This window comes from Moschus berezovskii, chromosome 8, assembly GCF_049115385.1.
Source record: "Moschus berezovskii isolate FMDL1 chromosome 8, NW_MosBer_1.0, whole genome shotgun sequence".
Lineage (NCBI taxonomy): Eukaryota > Metazoa > Chordata > Mammalia > Artiodactyla > Moschidae > Moschus > Moschus berezovskii.
The window spans coordinates 81,069,104-81,085,904 of record NC_142467.1 but is presented as its reverse complement, the minus strand read 5'-3'; the positions used below and the strand labels follow the sequence as shown (position 1 = coordinate 81,085,904).

General features: G+C 35.2%; 1 protein-coding gene across 3 annotated transcripts in view; it reads right to left on the bottom strand.

Annotated features, from left to right (window-relative positions):
* The window catches only part of SRFBP1 (serum response factor binding protein 1), a 66,180-nt gene that overhangs the window by 24,353 nt on the left and 25,026 nt on the right, over positions 1–16,801 (bottom strand). For all 3 annotated transcript variants that reach the window (XR_016038059.1, XR_008686433.2, XM_055429774.2), the window contains exon 4: positions 1,994–2,065. Coding sequence is in view for 1 of the 3 variants with exons in the window: in XM_055429774.2 (XP_055285749.2) it covers positions 1,994–2,065 (72 nt within the window). In the remaining 2 variants the exon portion in view is untranslated. The remainder of the gene's footprint in view (positions 1–1,993; positions 2,066–16,801) is intronic.

Here is a 16,801-nt window from a genome sequence, read left to right as displayed (position 1 = left end):
AAAGGTTGTAAATGAAATAAGATGCACTAAAGAAACCTGATTTTACAAACACTACACATACATTAACTAACAGTAACCTTCCAAGTGAAAAAATCAGACTGAAAAGTTAAAAAAAAAAAAGACAAAGATACATTATTTTGGATATTTTCAAGTTCAAATTAAAAAATACTGTCAAGCTTTAGTGCTGAAATTTAAATGGAAACATAATATTAGGCAACAAAAATGAATTGGTTTTCATTCCCATCATAAATTAAATATTACTGAGATAGTTTTAGGGTACAGCAACCAGAAAATGAAAAAAATTTATTCTGGTAAAAATCTTAAATTAGTATATTTTTAAACTCTGAAGAGAAACAAATATATCCTACCATATTTTTATACAATTACTACTATTCTATTTAACATGTCATTATTTTGTCAGAAATATATACATCAAGTAAAAAAGTATTACAGAACTAAATTTTTTTCCTCTCCATGAATGAATATTATGATGTAAGAATATTTACTGTAGAATCATGTAGAATCAAAATAAGGAAGCATAAAATCATGCTCCTGACTTTTTGGTGTTGCTTTCCTGACAGGGACCATAACGAGAATAACAAATGTTCCCTCTCCTCAAACATACAACAATCTTTCATTTTCTGGCCTTCTTACAATAAAATGTTTTAAAATTCTAATGTCTAATATCAATTAACTGCAGAGAAATGAGTACTGGTGTACATAAATGTAGAGTTAAGAGTATTTTTTTTCCCTTAAAGCTGTAATAGGAAAACTGCCATTTAAAGTTGTAGATTCCAACACATCTCTCCTAGTAACTGATAAAACAAGCAGGCAGAAAGTCAGTAAAGCTGTAAATCATCTGTGTAACACCATCAATCAGTTTGGCCTAAGATATTTACAGGACACTGATCTCAATATAATAATACTGCTTTCAAGTGCACATGAAATATTCACCAAGATAAGCCATACTCTGAGCAAATAACATAAATACTAAAGTTAAAAGAAAAGCAATCATAAAACTATACTCATGGATCATAAAGAAAACAAAAAGGTAACCCAAACCCTCTAACTGTTCAGAAATTAAACAATATCCATCCAGTTAAACCATAGGTTAAAGGTGAAGTTTCAAGGGAAATTTAAAGCATTTTAAAATCAAAGAAAATAAAATACAACATATTATATTTATAAGATGTAGCTAAAGCAGTGCTTAGAGGGAATTTTATTGCATTAAATACTTATATTAGAAAAAAAAAAGAAATGTCTAAATTAGTAATTTAAGCTTCCAAATTAAGAAACCAGAGAAAAGAGCAAAGTAAACACAAATGCAAGGGAAGAAATAATACAGATTACAGCAAACGTGAATAAAAGTGAAAACAGAAATTCAATAGTTACAAAAATCAGTTAATTTGAAATCTGTTCCCTGGTGGAACTGTCATGTAGGCTTCAGCAAAGTGGGCAGAAATGAAAAAGAGGGAAAAGCAAGAAAGAAGCAAGTGTAGCAAATGCAAGCGGCAGAAGATCTGGATAAAAGCCCATGTAAGTAACTGTGAACATAACAGTGGTGTACTCTTAATTAGTTCACTTCTTACTTTCTGAGCTTCAGTTTCCTTACTTATAAAAAGGGGGTAGAAATAATTTCCATAGGATAAATGCAGAGATTAAATATTTATAAAAACTAGTATTTGGAAAAAATAAAAAAAATCTTTGTTCTAATAATAAGATTAACAGACTACTTGTAGTCTAGCACACAAATGCCACATTAACTTCAACAAATCTTTTAAGGTCCCTGGAGGTGTGATATAAGAATAAAGTAAAATTCATGAATTATCATAAAAACATTTTTTGGTAAGAACAGTAGAGCTCAAATAGGGAAAATCATCATACACTAATAGTAACTGGTTTATTCAAGGAAAAAAAGTGAAAAGAAAAAATGAGGTCAAGAATATAAACATGGAACAATTCCCAAAAAAAATACAACTTACTGCAAAAGTACCTTTTTGCAGATTTTTTCAAAGTTGATATCTTCACCAAGAGCAGATTTAGTTACTACATCAGGTTTCAACTCCTGTAAAAGAATAAATTAATTTTAGTTATGAGCCTAACTTTAAACTGTCATTATGAGTTCAATTTCTTCCTGTGTTTTGCTTTCAAGGACTTTGTTATTTAAATAAATTATTACTTATTTTAATGATATTTCAGGACATTGGAAATTCTATCAATTTATAAAGAAAAGCTGATATTTACTGAGAAATACTTTTAATCCTGATTAAAAAAAAAATCTAAACCACAAATATTTTTCTACTCTGGAAAGGATTAATCTAGTTTTATTTTAGAAAACTAAGAAACACAGAAAAACAAAGAAAAGTAAATAAAATTACTGGCAATGTTTACATAATTATAATTTTATATATCCTTCTACAAGCTTCTTTCAAGTTTAAGGCTGATACACATTCCACCTTGTACCGCAAGGAGATCCAACCAGTCCATTCTAAGGGAGATCGATCCTGGGTGTTCATTGGAAGGACTGATGCTAAAGCTGAAACTCCAATACTTTGGCTACCTCATGCGACGAGTTGACTCACTGGAAAAGACTCTGATGCTGGGAAAGGTTGGGGCGGGAGGAGAAGGGGACGACAGAGAATGAGATGGCTGGATGGCATCACCGACTCTGTGGACATGAGTTTGAGTGAACTCCGGGAGTTGGTGATGGACAGGGAGGCCTGGCGTGCTGTGATTCATGGGGTCGCGAAGAGTCGGACACGACTGAGCGACTGAACTGAACTGAACTGAAGGAATCATCAGTACCAAAATCAGACTGGTTCTATTCTGTGCCATCGAAGATGGAGAAGCTCTATACAGTCAGGAAAAACAAGACCTGGAGCTAACTGTGGCTCAGATCATCAGCTCCTTATTGTAAAATTCAGGCTCAAATTTAAGAAAGCAGGGAAAACCACAAGCTCATTCAGGTATGACCTAAATCAAATTGCTTACGATTATACAGTGGAGGTAATGAATAGATTCAAGGGACTAGATCTGGTAGACAGAGTGTAAGAACTATGGACGGAGGTTCATAACATTGAACAGGAGGTGATGACCAAAATCATCCCCAAGAAAAAAGAAATTCAAGAAGTCAAAGTGGTTGTCTGAGGAGGACTTACAAATAGCTGAGATAAGAAGAGAAGTGAAAGGCAAAGGAGAGAAGATATACCCAACTGAATGCAGAGTTCCAGAGAACAGCAAGGAGAGATAAGAAAGCCTTCTTAAGTGACCAATGCAAAGAAATAGAGGAAAACAATAAAATGGGAAAGACTAGAGATCTCTTTAAGAAAACTGGAGATACCAAGGGAATATTTCATATAAAGATAGGCGCATGAAAGGATAAAAATGACAAGGACCTAACAGAAGCAGAAGAGATTAAGAAAAGGTGCAAAAATACACAGAAGAACTGTACAAAAAACCTCTTAATGACCCAGATAACCATGATGATGTGGTCACTCACCTAGAGTCAGACATTCTGAAGTGTGAAGTCACGCAGGCCTTAGAAGGCATTACTATGAACAAGGATAGTGGAGGTGACAGAGTTCCAGCTGATCTATTTCCAATCTTAAAAGATGACGCTGTTAAAGTGCTGCACTCATTATGCCAGCTAATTTGGAAAACTCAGCAATGGCCACAGGACTGGAAAAGGTCAGTTTTCACTCCAATTCCAAAGAAAGGTAATGCCAAAGAATGTTCAAATTTCCATACAATTGCACTCATTTCACATGACAGCAAGATTATGCTCTACATTCTTCAAACTAGGCTTCAACAGTACGTGAGCCGAGGACTTCCAGATGTACAAGCTGGATTTAGAAAAAGCAGAGGAACTAGAGATCAAATTGCCAAAATATGCTGGATCACAGAAAAAGCAAGGGAATTAAAAAAAAAAAACCATCTATTTCTGCTTCACTGACTACACTAAAGCCTTTGACTATGGATCACAAAAAACTGCAGAATATTCTTAATGAGATGAGAATACCAGACCATATTACCTGTCTCCTGAGAAATCTGTATGTAGGACAACTAGCAACAGTTAGAACTGGACATAGAACAATGGACTGCTTCCAAGTTGGGAAAGGAGTATGTCAAGGCTTTAAACTGTCACCGTGCTTATTTAACTTATATGCACAGTACATCATACAAAATGCTGGGCTGGATGGAGTTAAGATTGTAGGCAGAAACATCAACAACCTCAGATACACAGATGATACCACTTTAATGGCAGAAAGTGAAGAACTAAAGAGCCTTTTGAAGAAAGAGGGGAGTGTAAAAGCTGGTTTAAAATTCAACATTCAAAAAACGAAGAACATGGCATCCAGTCCCATCACTTCATGGCAAATAGATGGGGAAAATGTGGAAACAATGTCAGATTTCATATTCTTGGGCTCCAAAATCAATGCAGATTGCAGCCACAAAATTAAAAGACACTTGCTCCTTGGAATAACAGCTATGACAAATCTAGACAGTGTATTAAAAAGCATAGACAACAAAGCTCCATATAGTCAAAGCTATGGTTTTTCCAGTAGTCGTGTTTGGATGTGAGAGTTGGACCATAAAGAAGGCTGAGAACTAATGAATTGACCCTTTTGAACTGTGGTGTTGATGAAGACTCTTGAGAATCCTTTGGACAGCAAGGAGATCAAACCAGTCCATCCTAAAGGAGATCAGTCCTGAATATTCATTGAAAGGACTGATGCTGCAGCTGAAGCTGCAACACTTTGGCCACCTGATGCAAAGTGCTGACTCACTGGAAAAGACCACGATGCTGGGAAAGACTGACGGCAAGAGGAGAAGGGAGCGACAAAGGATGAGATGGTTGCATGGCAACACTGACTCAACGCACATGAATTTGAGCAAACACCGGGAGATAGTGAAGAACAGGGAAGCCTGGAGTTCTCCAGTTCATGGGTTGCAAAGAGTTGGACACGACTTAGCAAATGAACAACAATAGCATAATTCAGTGTTTTGAGTCAATTCATTTTTAACTTACTTTTAACCATAACCATATCTATGACATCATACAAAATTTTTAAATGGTGTTTAAGTAACACTGTATAAATAGAAATGCGATGCCGTAACTAGAATTTTGGTTCAGAACTATCCTAATTAGACACTGAGGAATTTAATAAATCAAGCAGTTCATTAGGTAATAAAATATAAACTATGAAGTTATTCTTTCCTCCCTACAGTTTTATTCAGAAAAGATCAGAAACTGCCTTTCAGAAAAGACTCTTTGATGCGTTATTCCAAATGGTGAGCAGCACCTCAAATGTTAGTATTCCTTTTAGAAGATAAGAGGAAATCTAACTGACAGCCTTTCTCAATTCTTCTAAGAGTCAGCTATGCAGTCTACTTGTGAAGTTCATGGTAAACTGCCAAGACTTTCAAATTGTTGCTCCAAATTCTAAATCTGTATCCATTATCGGTATATCTAATATACTTTTAAAGGAAGAAGTCTTAAGAAACCATTTTCATTACTCTTGGATTGGATTTAGTAGTTGGACAGGGAGGCCTGGCGTGCTGTGATTCATGGGGTCACAAAGAGTCAGACACGACTGAGCGACTGAACTGAACTAAACTGAATGATAGGTTATAACCTATCCACAAAACTCAATTTACTCATATTGTAAGAATTAATTACCCTTCAAATTGATTATGCAAGCCAGCTGCTATAGCAAAATTAACTAGGGTCTAACAGACCAGTAATATAAGCTGCAGGGAATAGTGTAATTTTTTTTTTAATACAAGATCTGAAGTAATTCAGTTTTCAAAGAATGCCTTGGATGATGGGAATTTTTTACTGCAGTAAATGGGATGGGAAGTTGTGGCTGTAGTACCTTACCTGACAATTCAGCTACTTTCTTCATTATAAACGAATGGCTTCCCATAAGAGTTTGAAAAGCATGTAAGATTGCAAGCTTTGTACATAAAACTCCAAAAAGCCCTCATTTAGGTAAAAAGTAGAAAACTCTAAAAGACAAGTGGTATTTAGAGGCTTGGACATGAAAGAGTTTCAGCAATTTCAGCTTTCAGGCTAGCTATTCAGAAACTGAAGTATAATCTAACCAGCATCTTGGGAACACTGACGCTTCAAGTACATGGGAAGAAGCTAGGTTGAACATGGTTAGGCAGTAAGCCATCTGGTCAAAAGGTCTGAGGAACTACATAAAAGGGTTGGGGAATAATTTATGCTTATACTAATCTTGTCTTTCATTTTCTTGATGGGAAAATGGAATGAAGAGCCTAGAGTATAAGTTTTTCAAGGGTGAAAATGGTTTCTTATTCACCTTTGAGTATCTGATCCTAGTACAACGACACATTTGTTGAACAGAAATGGACCAGGGCGAAGAAATTTAAAATGCTTATTTCTCAGTGAGAGGTCAGTAAAGTCTCTTATCAACAGAAAAGTCAAATTCAGAATTTCCAAAGAATTTTTAGATGCCAATGTGGGCTTTTTCTTTAGAAAAGCAAAGAAAAGACAAAATACTAGAAAAAACTACCAGGACCTACTAGAGGGTTGCAAAGCAGAAGACGACTGCTCAAAAGTATTCTACACTACCTTAATTTTTATGTATAGCAGGAAAAGGCTAAATACCACTTAAGAGCTCACTGAAACATACAGATACATCGTGAATGGCCAGGAAACCACATTAGCTAATAAGCCAGGCAAGTGCCATAAAAGAGAAGACTGCTCTTTCTGAGAAAAGACTTCATACCAACTCAAAAATTAAGATTCATTTCTAGATCCAGGAAAAGACACTTTTACACAACAGCTCTGTTCCTATTCCAAAGACATTATACATACTCAGTGGAGAAAGGTCATATGATCCCCTCATGCACTAGACTTAAACATAGTGTTGGTCACTCAGTCGTGTCCAACTCTTTGCAACCAATGGAGTGTAGTCCACCAGGCTCCTCTGTCCATAGAATTCTCCAGGCAAGAAGACTGTGCCATTCCCTTTTCCAGGAGATCTTTCTGACATAGGGATTAAACTCGAGTCTCATGCATTCAGGCGGATTCTTCAATGTCTGAGCCACCTGGGAAGCCCTCAACATGGTTAAGAAAATACCAATAAAAATGTGAAAGAAAAGACATCAGTTCAGTGCTTATATGATAATTTCACACTATGCCATTTATAGTAGATGGGGTGAATGATAAGTAAAATGACTAAGACAGGAACACTTAGCTTTCTTTTATACAAAACTAATTCTAGGATCTTTTTTCAGATAAAAGTATTTTTCTTAAATTTTAGAGCTTTCTCTATTTTAAATTGAATTTAACCATTTCAAATAATTCTGCAACTTTAAATGCAGAACAAGATGCATTATGACAGATAGTAATTTGCAAATTTTATACCAAAGTCATACATTATGGACTCTGGGGGGAAAAATGCCTAGGTACATTTCAACTTATGAAAAGAAAATTTTGAACACTTTTTAATCAAAGAAATTTTAAATATGACCCAAGCACATTAAAAGGGAAAAAGAATGACAATATTAAAATGCAAAACTATTCTCAAATAGAAAACCATGGATCAAGAAAAAACAATGGGAAAATGAAGATACCAGAACTATGTAACAGGTGTTAAATATTGAATACTTCACTGAACAAGTTTAAAATGAGTGAGAGACTAACATTAAACTAAACAAGTAAAACTTGAGCAATAATTACACAACTGTACAAAAATGCTGCAAAAATTTTTCACTAAAAAAAAAAGGCATTTAAATTTATCATAAATGCTCAAGAGAAATTAAAAATATCATAATTTGCTAATCAACTGCTAAATGAACTTATGCTTCTGAAACTGGGCTTAAGTAATTTTTTCCTCCATAGATTTCCTTAATGTTCACTTCCTTAATTTCCTTAATGTTCATCTTCTGACTCGTAAGCTTATTCACTAGTGAGCAGGGCTAGTGTTGACTTGTATAACACACATTTTGTTTTTCGACAGTCAGCTCAGCTTTGTTTTCTAGCATCGGCATAACTTGTTTCTTTTATTTCAGGTTTCAAATAGTTATGATTATCTAAGCCTTCTTAAAGATGAAATAAAACATTAACTACTTTACAATATATAAGAGTTACTAATCTGTTCATAAAACATCAGAATTATCACATAATTCTACATCTGTGCAGGAAAGGGTTAAGTTAGCAGGCCTGGGCTGCTCCAACTGCACATTCCTGAGAAGGCCTAACTTCTTCAGGACTGGCCTTTGGCCAGTTCCTAGGAATTACGTTCTGAGCCCTTGGGCCACAGGCTTACCAAGTTGATCAGGTAGTTTACCCTAGTAATGTGATTTATGGTGACTATGTCTTCACTCTGGGGAGTTGGAATCTGCGTAGTAGAGAGGAGTCATGCAGGTGATTCATGTCTATGTGACTGGCTCCCAATAAAACCCCTGACACCAAGGCTCAAGTGAGCTTCCCTGGTAGGCAACACTTTGCAAGTGTTGTCATACATCTCTGCTAGGAGTGTGTCCATGCAACCATGGACACACTATACTGGGTGAGGGCATCTACAGGTTTATGCCTGATTTTTCCTAGACTTCCCTCATGGGCCTTTTCCCTTTTGCTGATTTTAATCTGTCTCCTTGAATATTGAGTATATGTTTTCTTTTTTTCCTGAGTCCTGTGAATCCTTCCAGTGATTCATTCAACCGTGGGGACCCTCAACCACTCAGTTTTAAAAAGAGAAAATGAGAAGCCAATAAAGTTTAAGAAACTCATAACTTAAAACTAACACTGCTCAAGTTTCCCACTTTAAAGATAGCCATTCACTAATAACCAGACCCAGCAGAATATTTCAGTTCCTTATTCTACAGTGCCAGATGCTACAGCTTTGCTTATACTCAAAAGAGAAAACTTAGTGGGAATTAGCTAATCTCAAATTTTGATTATTTGGCTATCTCCTTGTCTTTTTTTCTCTCCAAAGGCTCTTGTTTGAACAAATGAATATTCCGACTCATAACTAAACATAAAACTAGCGTAATGTTGTCTCTGGCTGAGTGGGAAAGTGTGTTTGCAACCAAACTATTCTATCTCAGGCTGTGGGAAGGGACACTTGAGACAAAAAATAACTTGAAGGCATTAATCAAGCTGATGCTTTTAATTCCAAGAGACTCTCATTAAGGTTGGGCTTTCAATGTAATAAAATACAAACATGTTTGTACTTTCCAAAATGTGATTAAAACTGGAACATGATATTTTAGACTATGAGGGGTGAATCTCTAATACCAGGAACTTACAAGGTGCCAAGAAAAGTCTGGATTCTTGGAGGTATTTTTTGTCTATTTGGAAATGAAGCAATAAATGCATTTCTCTGACATAAAGAATCTGAAATAACTCGTGAGAAAGCTATTGACATCCAAATTCAGGCTTTTCCACAGATGGAAATGTCATTATGGTTACCCTTCAGTGACAACAAAAACCTTATTTCCTAAATACTGTTCTACTGTCTCCTAAATACAGTACCAGATGGAAATTCAATAAGGTTATACCCTGTCATCATATCGACAAGGGATTTTTCCAAATAAAACATCTCTGTCTTTGTCCTTCACCTATTCCTGTGTTATCTATGGCATTTAATGACATCTCCAGCCTCCGCTACTCAGGTTAGACAGCTCAGAGTCATCTGATACTGCGGGTCTCCTCGTCATGCCTCTGCTATGCTCCCATCCCCCTTTCCACTTTCTCTGCTGTGGTGTCTGTTGAATTTAGTTCCCTCTTTTGGATTACCATTATTCTACCCACAGAATCAGAACTTCATTATGGATTGTGTGGGTTGTAATAACGTAACTGAGTTTCCTGCCTCCACAACCAGTAATTCCAAGAACCATTATGCACTGTCTTGAATACAGAAAGAAGCCAAAAACTTTTATTCTGGTGTTGAAATCCTTTCATTATCTGGTCTCGGTGCCTCTTTCTAACACTATAATACTCTTTTTCCATAAATCTTATATGCATTCATTCAGCTTTACACAGAATTCCCTGAATAAGTTTCCTATTCTCCCACCCCAGTATCTTTGCTGTGTGCTTTAAAAATTTTTATTGCAAAATGCCTTTCTCTAACCAGTCACCTAGCTTTCTCACTCTCTTTCTCCCCAATCAAGATCTATTAATGTTTCAACTCTGTTTCTGAGTGTCACTGAAATGAAGTAAGGCTTCTTAGAGACACGGCTGATTAGAATCTGAGGCAGAAAAAAGTATAATCCATACAACGTTTTGTTACGCCAGGAAAGAAAATTGGGTTCTCTCAAAAACTCATAAAAGGTAGCATAGAAAGGATATTACTGATCAAATTTGGGTGTCAAAAGAATAATTACAGCAAAGAATCATAACAACATTTGTTTAAACCAGTACCCATTTGAGAGTGAAATGAGGCTCTATTAAAAATAATGCTGGGACAAGTGATGATTACCAGAACACCGGGGAAATCTAGTCATATAGCCACACTAATCATAATACTTGCCAATTTTTGCTATCTCCAAATGCTCTTTTTCTCTTAAATCCACTTCAAGCAGGCTTTTACCACAATTATCCCCATCAATCTCATTTTTGTTGTCACCAATCTCCACACTGCTAAATCTAATGAGCAGACCTCAGTACTCCTCTTACTTGAGGAGCATCAGGTGTATTTTAAGCGCCTAGAAAAGGGCATGCCACTTGGTAAATGTTCAGAAATACTTGTTAACAGAATAGATACTGAAGTTATTTTTACCCGTTAGTCATTATAAATTGTTAAACTACGTATCTGTTATCTCAGTACTGGGTATAATATATATCAGACCTGCTAGTAAACACTGCTCCTACTCAGGAGCTGAATGAACTACAAGAGAGTACACTTATAACTATGTCTTTCATTCACATTTGTTATTTTTTAATTTTCTAAGTTAAAAACAAAAAACCCATTAATCTTTATCCATGACTACACTGAGATGTGAATCTAAATCACTATCACACATAATAACTTCATGTACGCAAACTAGTAGAAAAATCTAAAAACTTTATAACTCTTGATCCTACAAGTACTTCCTTTACAAATTTTCAAAACAAGCAACCTGTGAAGTTACGGTCAGTCGCTTTTTAAGAGTCAGTCTCACATCATAGGAAGTTTCTCTTGAGTCCTCAGAGCAGTACTAAGTGGGGCTCCTTCAACATAGCTACCAATCCATGCATTGCATTCTAGCGCACTGTATTCAATACATTGCACTGAAACTGTTCACATGTCCACGTCTCTCATTAGACCACAAGCTTCTCAAGGGCAAATGACATACTGATTTCTGTACACCTGCAAATTAGCACAGTATTTGGCATACAAAGTACAGACCTAGTACATTTTTGTTGAGCTGAAATAAAGTGCTTTGGCCATCTGGATGGTTCTGAAGTCATTATAAAAATGTGCAAACTCTTCAGGCAAAGTACAGTTCTAAACATACCAGGTAAAACTTTCATTTTTTGGATCCTACCATACAAAGTAAAAGAATAAGAATGATTTTTGCACTGGTCTAAAGTCATAATGCAACATGGACAATAATGATGGACTATGTGGTATGCTACGTCTCCAAAAGACCTCTGGTTCAGGAACTCTCTGTCATTGAATAGTTTTGTCCTACCTTTAAAAAAATGGTATTGAAGACAATGGCTATCTCGAATAATATTTCATCCATGCAAATTATATGGAGTAAAAGACTACAGAGATTCAAAATCTTGAAAAGTTTATTAAAAGAGTACTATACTAGGAACATTGATGTGGCATATTTTATTTAATCCCTACAGCAAATAATTCAGATGGGAATTATTTCAAATTTTAAGGTAAAGAAACAGACTCAAGGACACAAATTAGTTAATGGAACAAAAACAGTGTCAATCCAACTTGTTAAAAATTTCAGGAAATAATGCAAATGGCTTTATTCTTCTTCATTGTTAGAATTACACCCTTCTGCATTTTAAAAGTTATCAACTTACTGTTGATTTTAGTTCAAAAAACTATTGAAATTCAAATTCTTAAATCCAAAATTCTTTAACAATAAAATCTCAAACATTAGCTTTAGATGGAAAATAAGAAAAAGAAACAAAAACATTACCAAACAACTTTGATAGAGATCTATCTTCATTTTGATTAGAAAAATTTAATGGTGCTTTGTTATTACCTCTTCAAATATCTGTTTATAAAAGATGTGAACATTAATATCTGAAACATGTTACTATTGTGCAGAATACCAGGCACTGTTTAAAAATACAAATAACCAGAAAGAGTATAGTTTTTAAAATAACATGCAAATAACCTGGCATAACACAAGGGAAGATGTACTAAAACACACTGTTAAAAACTATCACTTAAGTATTATACATATGAAAATGAAGTAGCAGGGCAATTTCTCCTCAGTGTTGTAGCTCTCAATGGTGGGAAAATAAAAAGATACTCAAATTATTGGGGACCTATCTCAAATTGGCCAAACCTCTCATCAACTATGATATGCATCCCAGGCATTAATCTTTGTGTATTTATCCCCTGCCTCCCCCAATAAAACCACTGTTATAGAGGACAGTAAAGGCTGTGAAAGTGATTCACTCTGGTTCTGTAAAGAGCATGTAAGAGGTGGTGAATTCTGTCTTGTTATCAAATACAGCCAAAGAAACTTAAAAACAGGATAATGCACAAAGTATGTGGAGGAGATACAATGCCGACTGTAATATGCAGACGAAAATGAACAGGAAGAGAGAGACCAACTGATAAAAACCTTTACCCACAAGGAATTAAATCTGGTCTGGTAGACAACAGGAAAAGCTAACTTAGGTTGCTGATTATGAGAATGATATAACAAAACAAAGTATGTTTACTACTAGAAAATTTTACCAGTTTCAGCTTTTTGCTGGCAACCAGTTCAAAGCATTACTAAAGATCAACAAATAGTACAGTACTCTCCCCTTATCTGTGGTTTTGGTTTCTGCGGTTTCATTTACCCAGTAAATGGCAGTTCAAAAATAAAAAATTCCAGAAATAAACAGTTCATAAATTTTAAATTGTGGGCCATCACCCTGAGTTGGGTGATGAAATCTTGTGCCATTCTGATCTCTCCTGCCTGGTACATCAATCATCCGTTTGTCCAGGTTTCATGTTCATTAGTCACTCAGAAGCCATTTTCTATCACACTGACTGCTGAGGTATCACAGAGCCTCAGGGCAGTGACACTGGCAATTTGGATTTGCTAAAGAGAAGCAGTAAAGTGCTTTAAGTGAAAATGTGAAAGTTCTTGATAATAACAATAATAATAAATCCTGTATTGAGGTTGGTAAGATCCACAAATTTTCCATCCATGAAACTATGACGGAAAAAAAAAAAAAAAGAAATTCAAGCTAGTTTTGCTGCTGAGCCTCAAACTGCAAAAATCATGGATAAGTGCCTAGTTAAAATGGAAAAGGCATTAAATTTGTGGATGGACAACAGCAACACAAAACACATTTCAACTGATGGCCGTGGGCTGCACCAGAAAGCACTGAGCCTATAGGAAGACAACAGCCAGAGACTTACTGAAACAGGTGAAACTAGCTTTACTGCTAGTAAGGGATGATTACACAGATTAAGTAATAGGTTTGGACTGAAAAATGTAAAAATTACTGGAAAGCTGCATTTGCCGATCAAGAAGCCTCAGCCACATTTTTGGCAGAATTTAAGAGGTTGATAAAGGAGAGATCACCATTCACATAACTTTTATTACAGTCTACTGTTAAAATTGTTCCATTATATTATTAGTTACTATTAATCTCTTACTGTGTCTAATCTGTAAACTAAACTTTACTGCAGGTATTTACATTTAGGAAAAAACACAATATTTATAGGATTGGTTTGAAACTGTTAGTCAGTCATGTCCAGCTCTTTGCAACATCATGGACTGCAGCCCGCCAGGCTCCTCTGTCCATGAAATTTTCCAAGCAAGATTACTGGAGTGGATAGCTGTTCCCTTCTCCAGGGGATTTTCCCAACACAGGGATCAAATCTGGGTCTCCTGCATTGCAGGCAGATTCTTTACCATACTAGCCAGCAGGGAAGTGCACAGGATTGGATACCATCTGCCATCTTAGGCATCTACTGAGGGTATTGGGATGTCTGCAGATAAAGGACTATTATACTGCCTGACTTTACTTTCAACTTGACTTTCATTCATGTTTAAAGTTGAAGTTTTGTATTTTAAAAACAGAATTCATCTTTCAACTATAAATTATTTTCATCAATATATGAAAATAATTAGAAACAAAAGTAACTACAATTTCAGTGTGCTAAAAACAACTTTGTACAATTTGACAGTCCAAACATTTGCATTTCACTTAAAAATAGTAACTAAGCATAAACATCATCAAATAATTTAGTCAAATGAAACTCTAAAACCACCTTATCTCTTACAATAGAAACACTTTTTAGAAAACAGAATAGGACATTTTTATCCTTCTTTCCCCTGATTTAAACTGTTCTTGGCACATAAAATGACTCACTTCTGTCATGTTCAAAGAGATGGGCAGAGAAAATGAGATAAGAGTAATTATATCAACCCAAAGACTACACAGAACACTTCTGCATTCTAAAATAAGTCAGAGTAAACAGATTTTTCATTCTAGAAATTCTTTTCTAACAAAATGGCTGGCTTTGGGGATAAAAGTTAACCATTTTTGAGTGGAATCCAAACATTTGTTTGGATAATAATTCCCAAAATAAATGGGAATTATTTTGTGGCAAATTTATAGGGAGTAAACAAAATACTTAAATACCATATTTAGAATAACATGTTGAGAATAAGAACAATTAGAGAAAGTGAGATAATAAATAGGTATTATTTTTTATTATTTAGCATGTATGTCAAAAAAAGAACAAAATTATAGCTTGGTGTGAATATATTAAATGCACTTTACTCCTGAATTTTTTTTTAATCTATATACCTGTGCAACTTTAGATTTCTTAACCCAATAACAAAGAGTTAAGGAAACTAAGAAACAAACAAAACCTCGAATTTAATGAATAATTATATAAGCTCACAGCAAATATTCCCCACAGTGCAGCACCTAGAAAATGCATCAAAAGGCGGGAAATTGTTAGGGAAATTGTATTAGGTGCCTGAGGCAGTCTTTCCCTGTAATTTTAGAATTATGACTAAGATATAGGGGTGTTGTAAAAAGGTAATAGACATGTGTTAAGAAAGAGAGCAATCTTTAACTGAAAGAATAAGGAACAATCTTTCAAAGTCTCTAGAAAGTCACATTATTTGTTATTACAAGTTATAATTCCTTCAAAGTATTTTCTCTAGAACCTTCAAATTTGAAGCAATTCAAGGGCATATATGATAACAAAATACATACTCATTTCTTAATTATACTTCTAAGTGTTAATAGTTTAAGGAACCTGTATCAAGTAATTCTAGGATGTTACCTTCAGGTATATTTTTTAAAGTGAAAGTGAAAGTTGCTCAGTCATGTTCGACTCTTTGCGACCTCATGGACTACTATTACAGTCCATGGAATTCTCCAGGCCAGAATACTGGAATGGGTAGCCTTTCCCTTCTCCAGGGGATCTTTGCAACCCAGGGATCGAACCCAGGTCTCCCCCATTGCAGGCAGATTCTTTACCAGCAGAGCCACAAGGGAAATATAGTGCCAAACTGAGTAAGGAATAAAACTTTTTTGAAATATAATCATGCGACAAGTTGACTCATTGGAAAGGACTCCGATGCTGGGAGGAATTGGGGGTGGGAGGAGAAGGGGACGACAGAGAGTGAGATGGCTGGATGGCATCACCAACTTGATGGACATGAGTCTGAGTGAACTCCGGGAGTTGGTGATGGACAGGGAGGCCTGGCTGTGCTGTGATTCATGGGGTCGCAAAGAGTCGGACATGACTGAGCGACTGAACTGAAATGAACTGAATCACTGTTATCAGTACATAATCCCAAGGGAATTGATTATTTTGGTATTTAGCTTCCAGGCATTATTTCTAAATATTAAATTTACACACAAAAGCCTTTATGGATAACAAGACATTCTGTATCTTTAGGAAGGCCCAACTATTCTAATTATACCAAATTAAAAATGAATACTATTTTTCAACTCAGAGGAGCAATGATGATACAGTATTTCAACAGTATTTTTACTTTTCTATTAAAAACACAATGCAAAAGTATATTTATCATACCTTTATCAATCTTGATAAAATTGTGTACTTAATTCTGAAGTTAAGAGAGGTTAGGTTAGTAGAGTGTTAAGAACACAGGTTACTGATACAGATAGATATGGACTGAAAAACCCTGGGCAAAGCAATTAATGCTTAAATTCCCAGTTTCCAGGTCATTAAAATGGGGTTGAACAGGAACCTTTATGAGTTAATGAGAAGATTAAAAATAATACATGTAGATTATAGCAAAGAATGTGTCACAGAGCAAGTGCTAAGTAATTAATAACTAAAATTATTAAGCTATTTATGAGCAGTATCCTTATATCTGAAATTGAGTTTCACAGTACTATAAATAATATGTAAGTTTTGGATGTGAAGTTGTTACATGAAACACTATCCTTGCTGCCTAATTGGGATTCAATTAAATACTATAAAGGAAATCACATCAATTTGAAAAATCAGTAACATTAATTTTATTAAACTTTCCCAAGAAACATTTCCCAATTAATTACTAGCCAAAAGCAATCTCTTTGCTCTTCCATAATTTTCAAAGACCATATCATAACTTGGAGGTACTTGCAGATCTGTAGGCTTTGTTCTTGTACTCT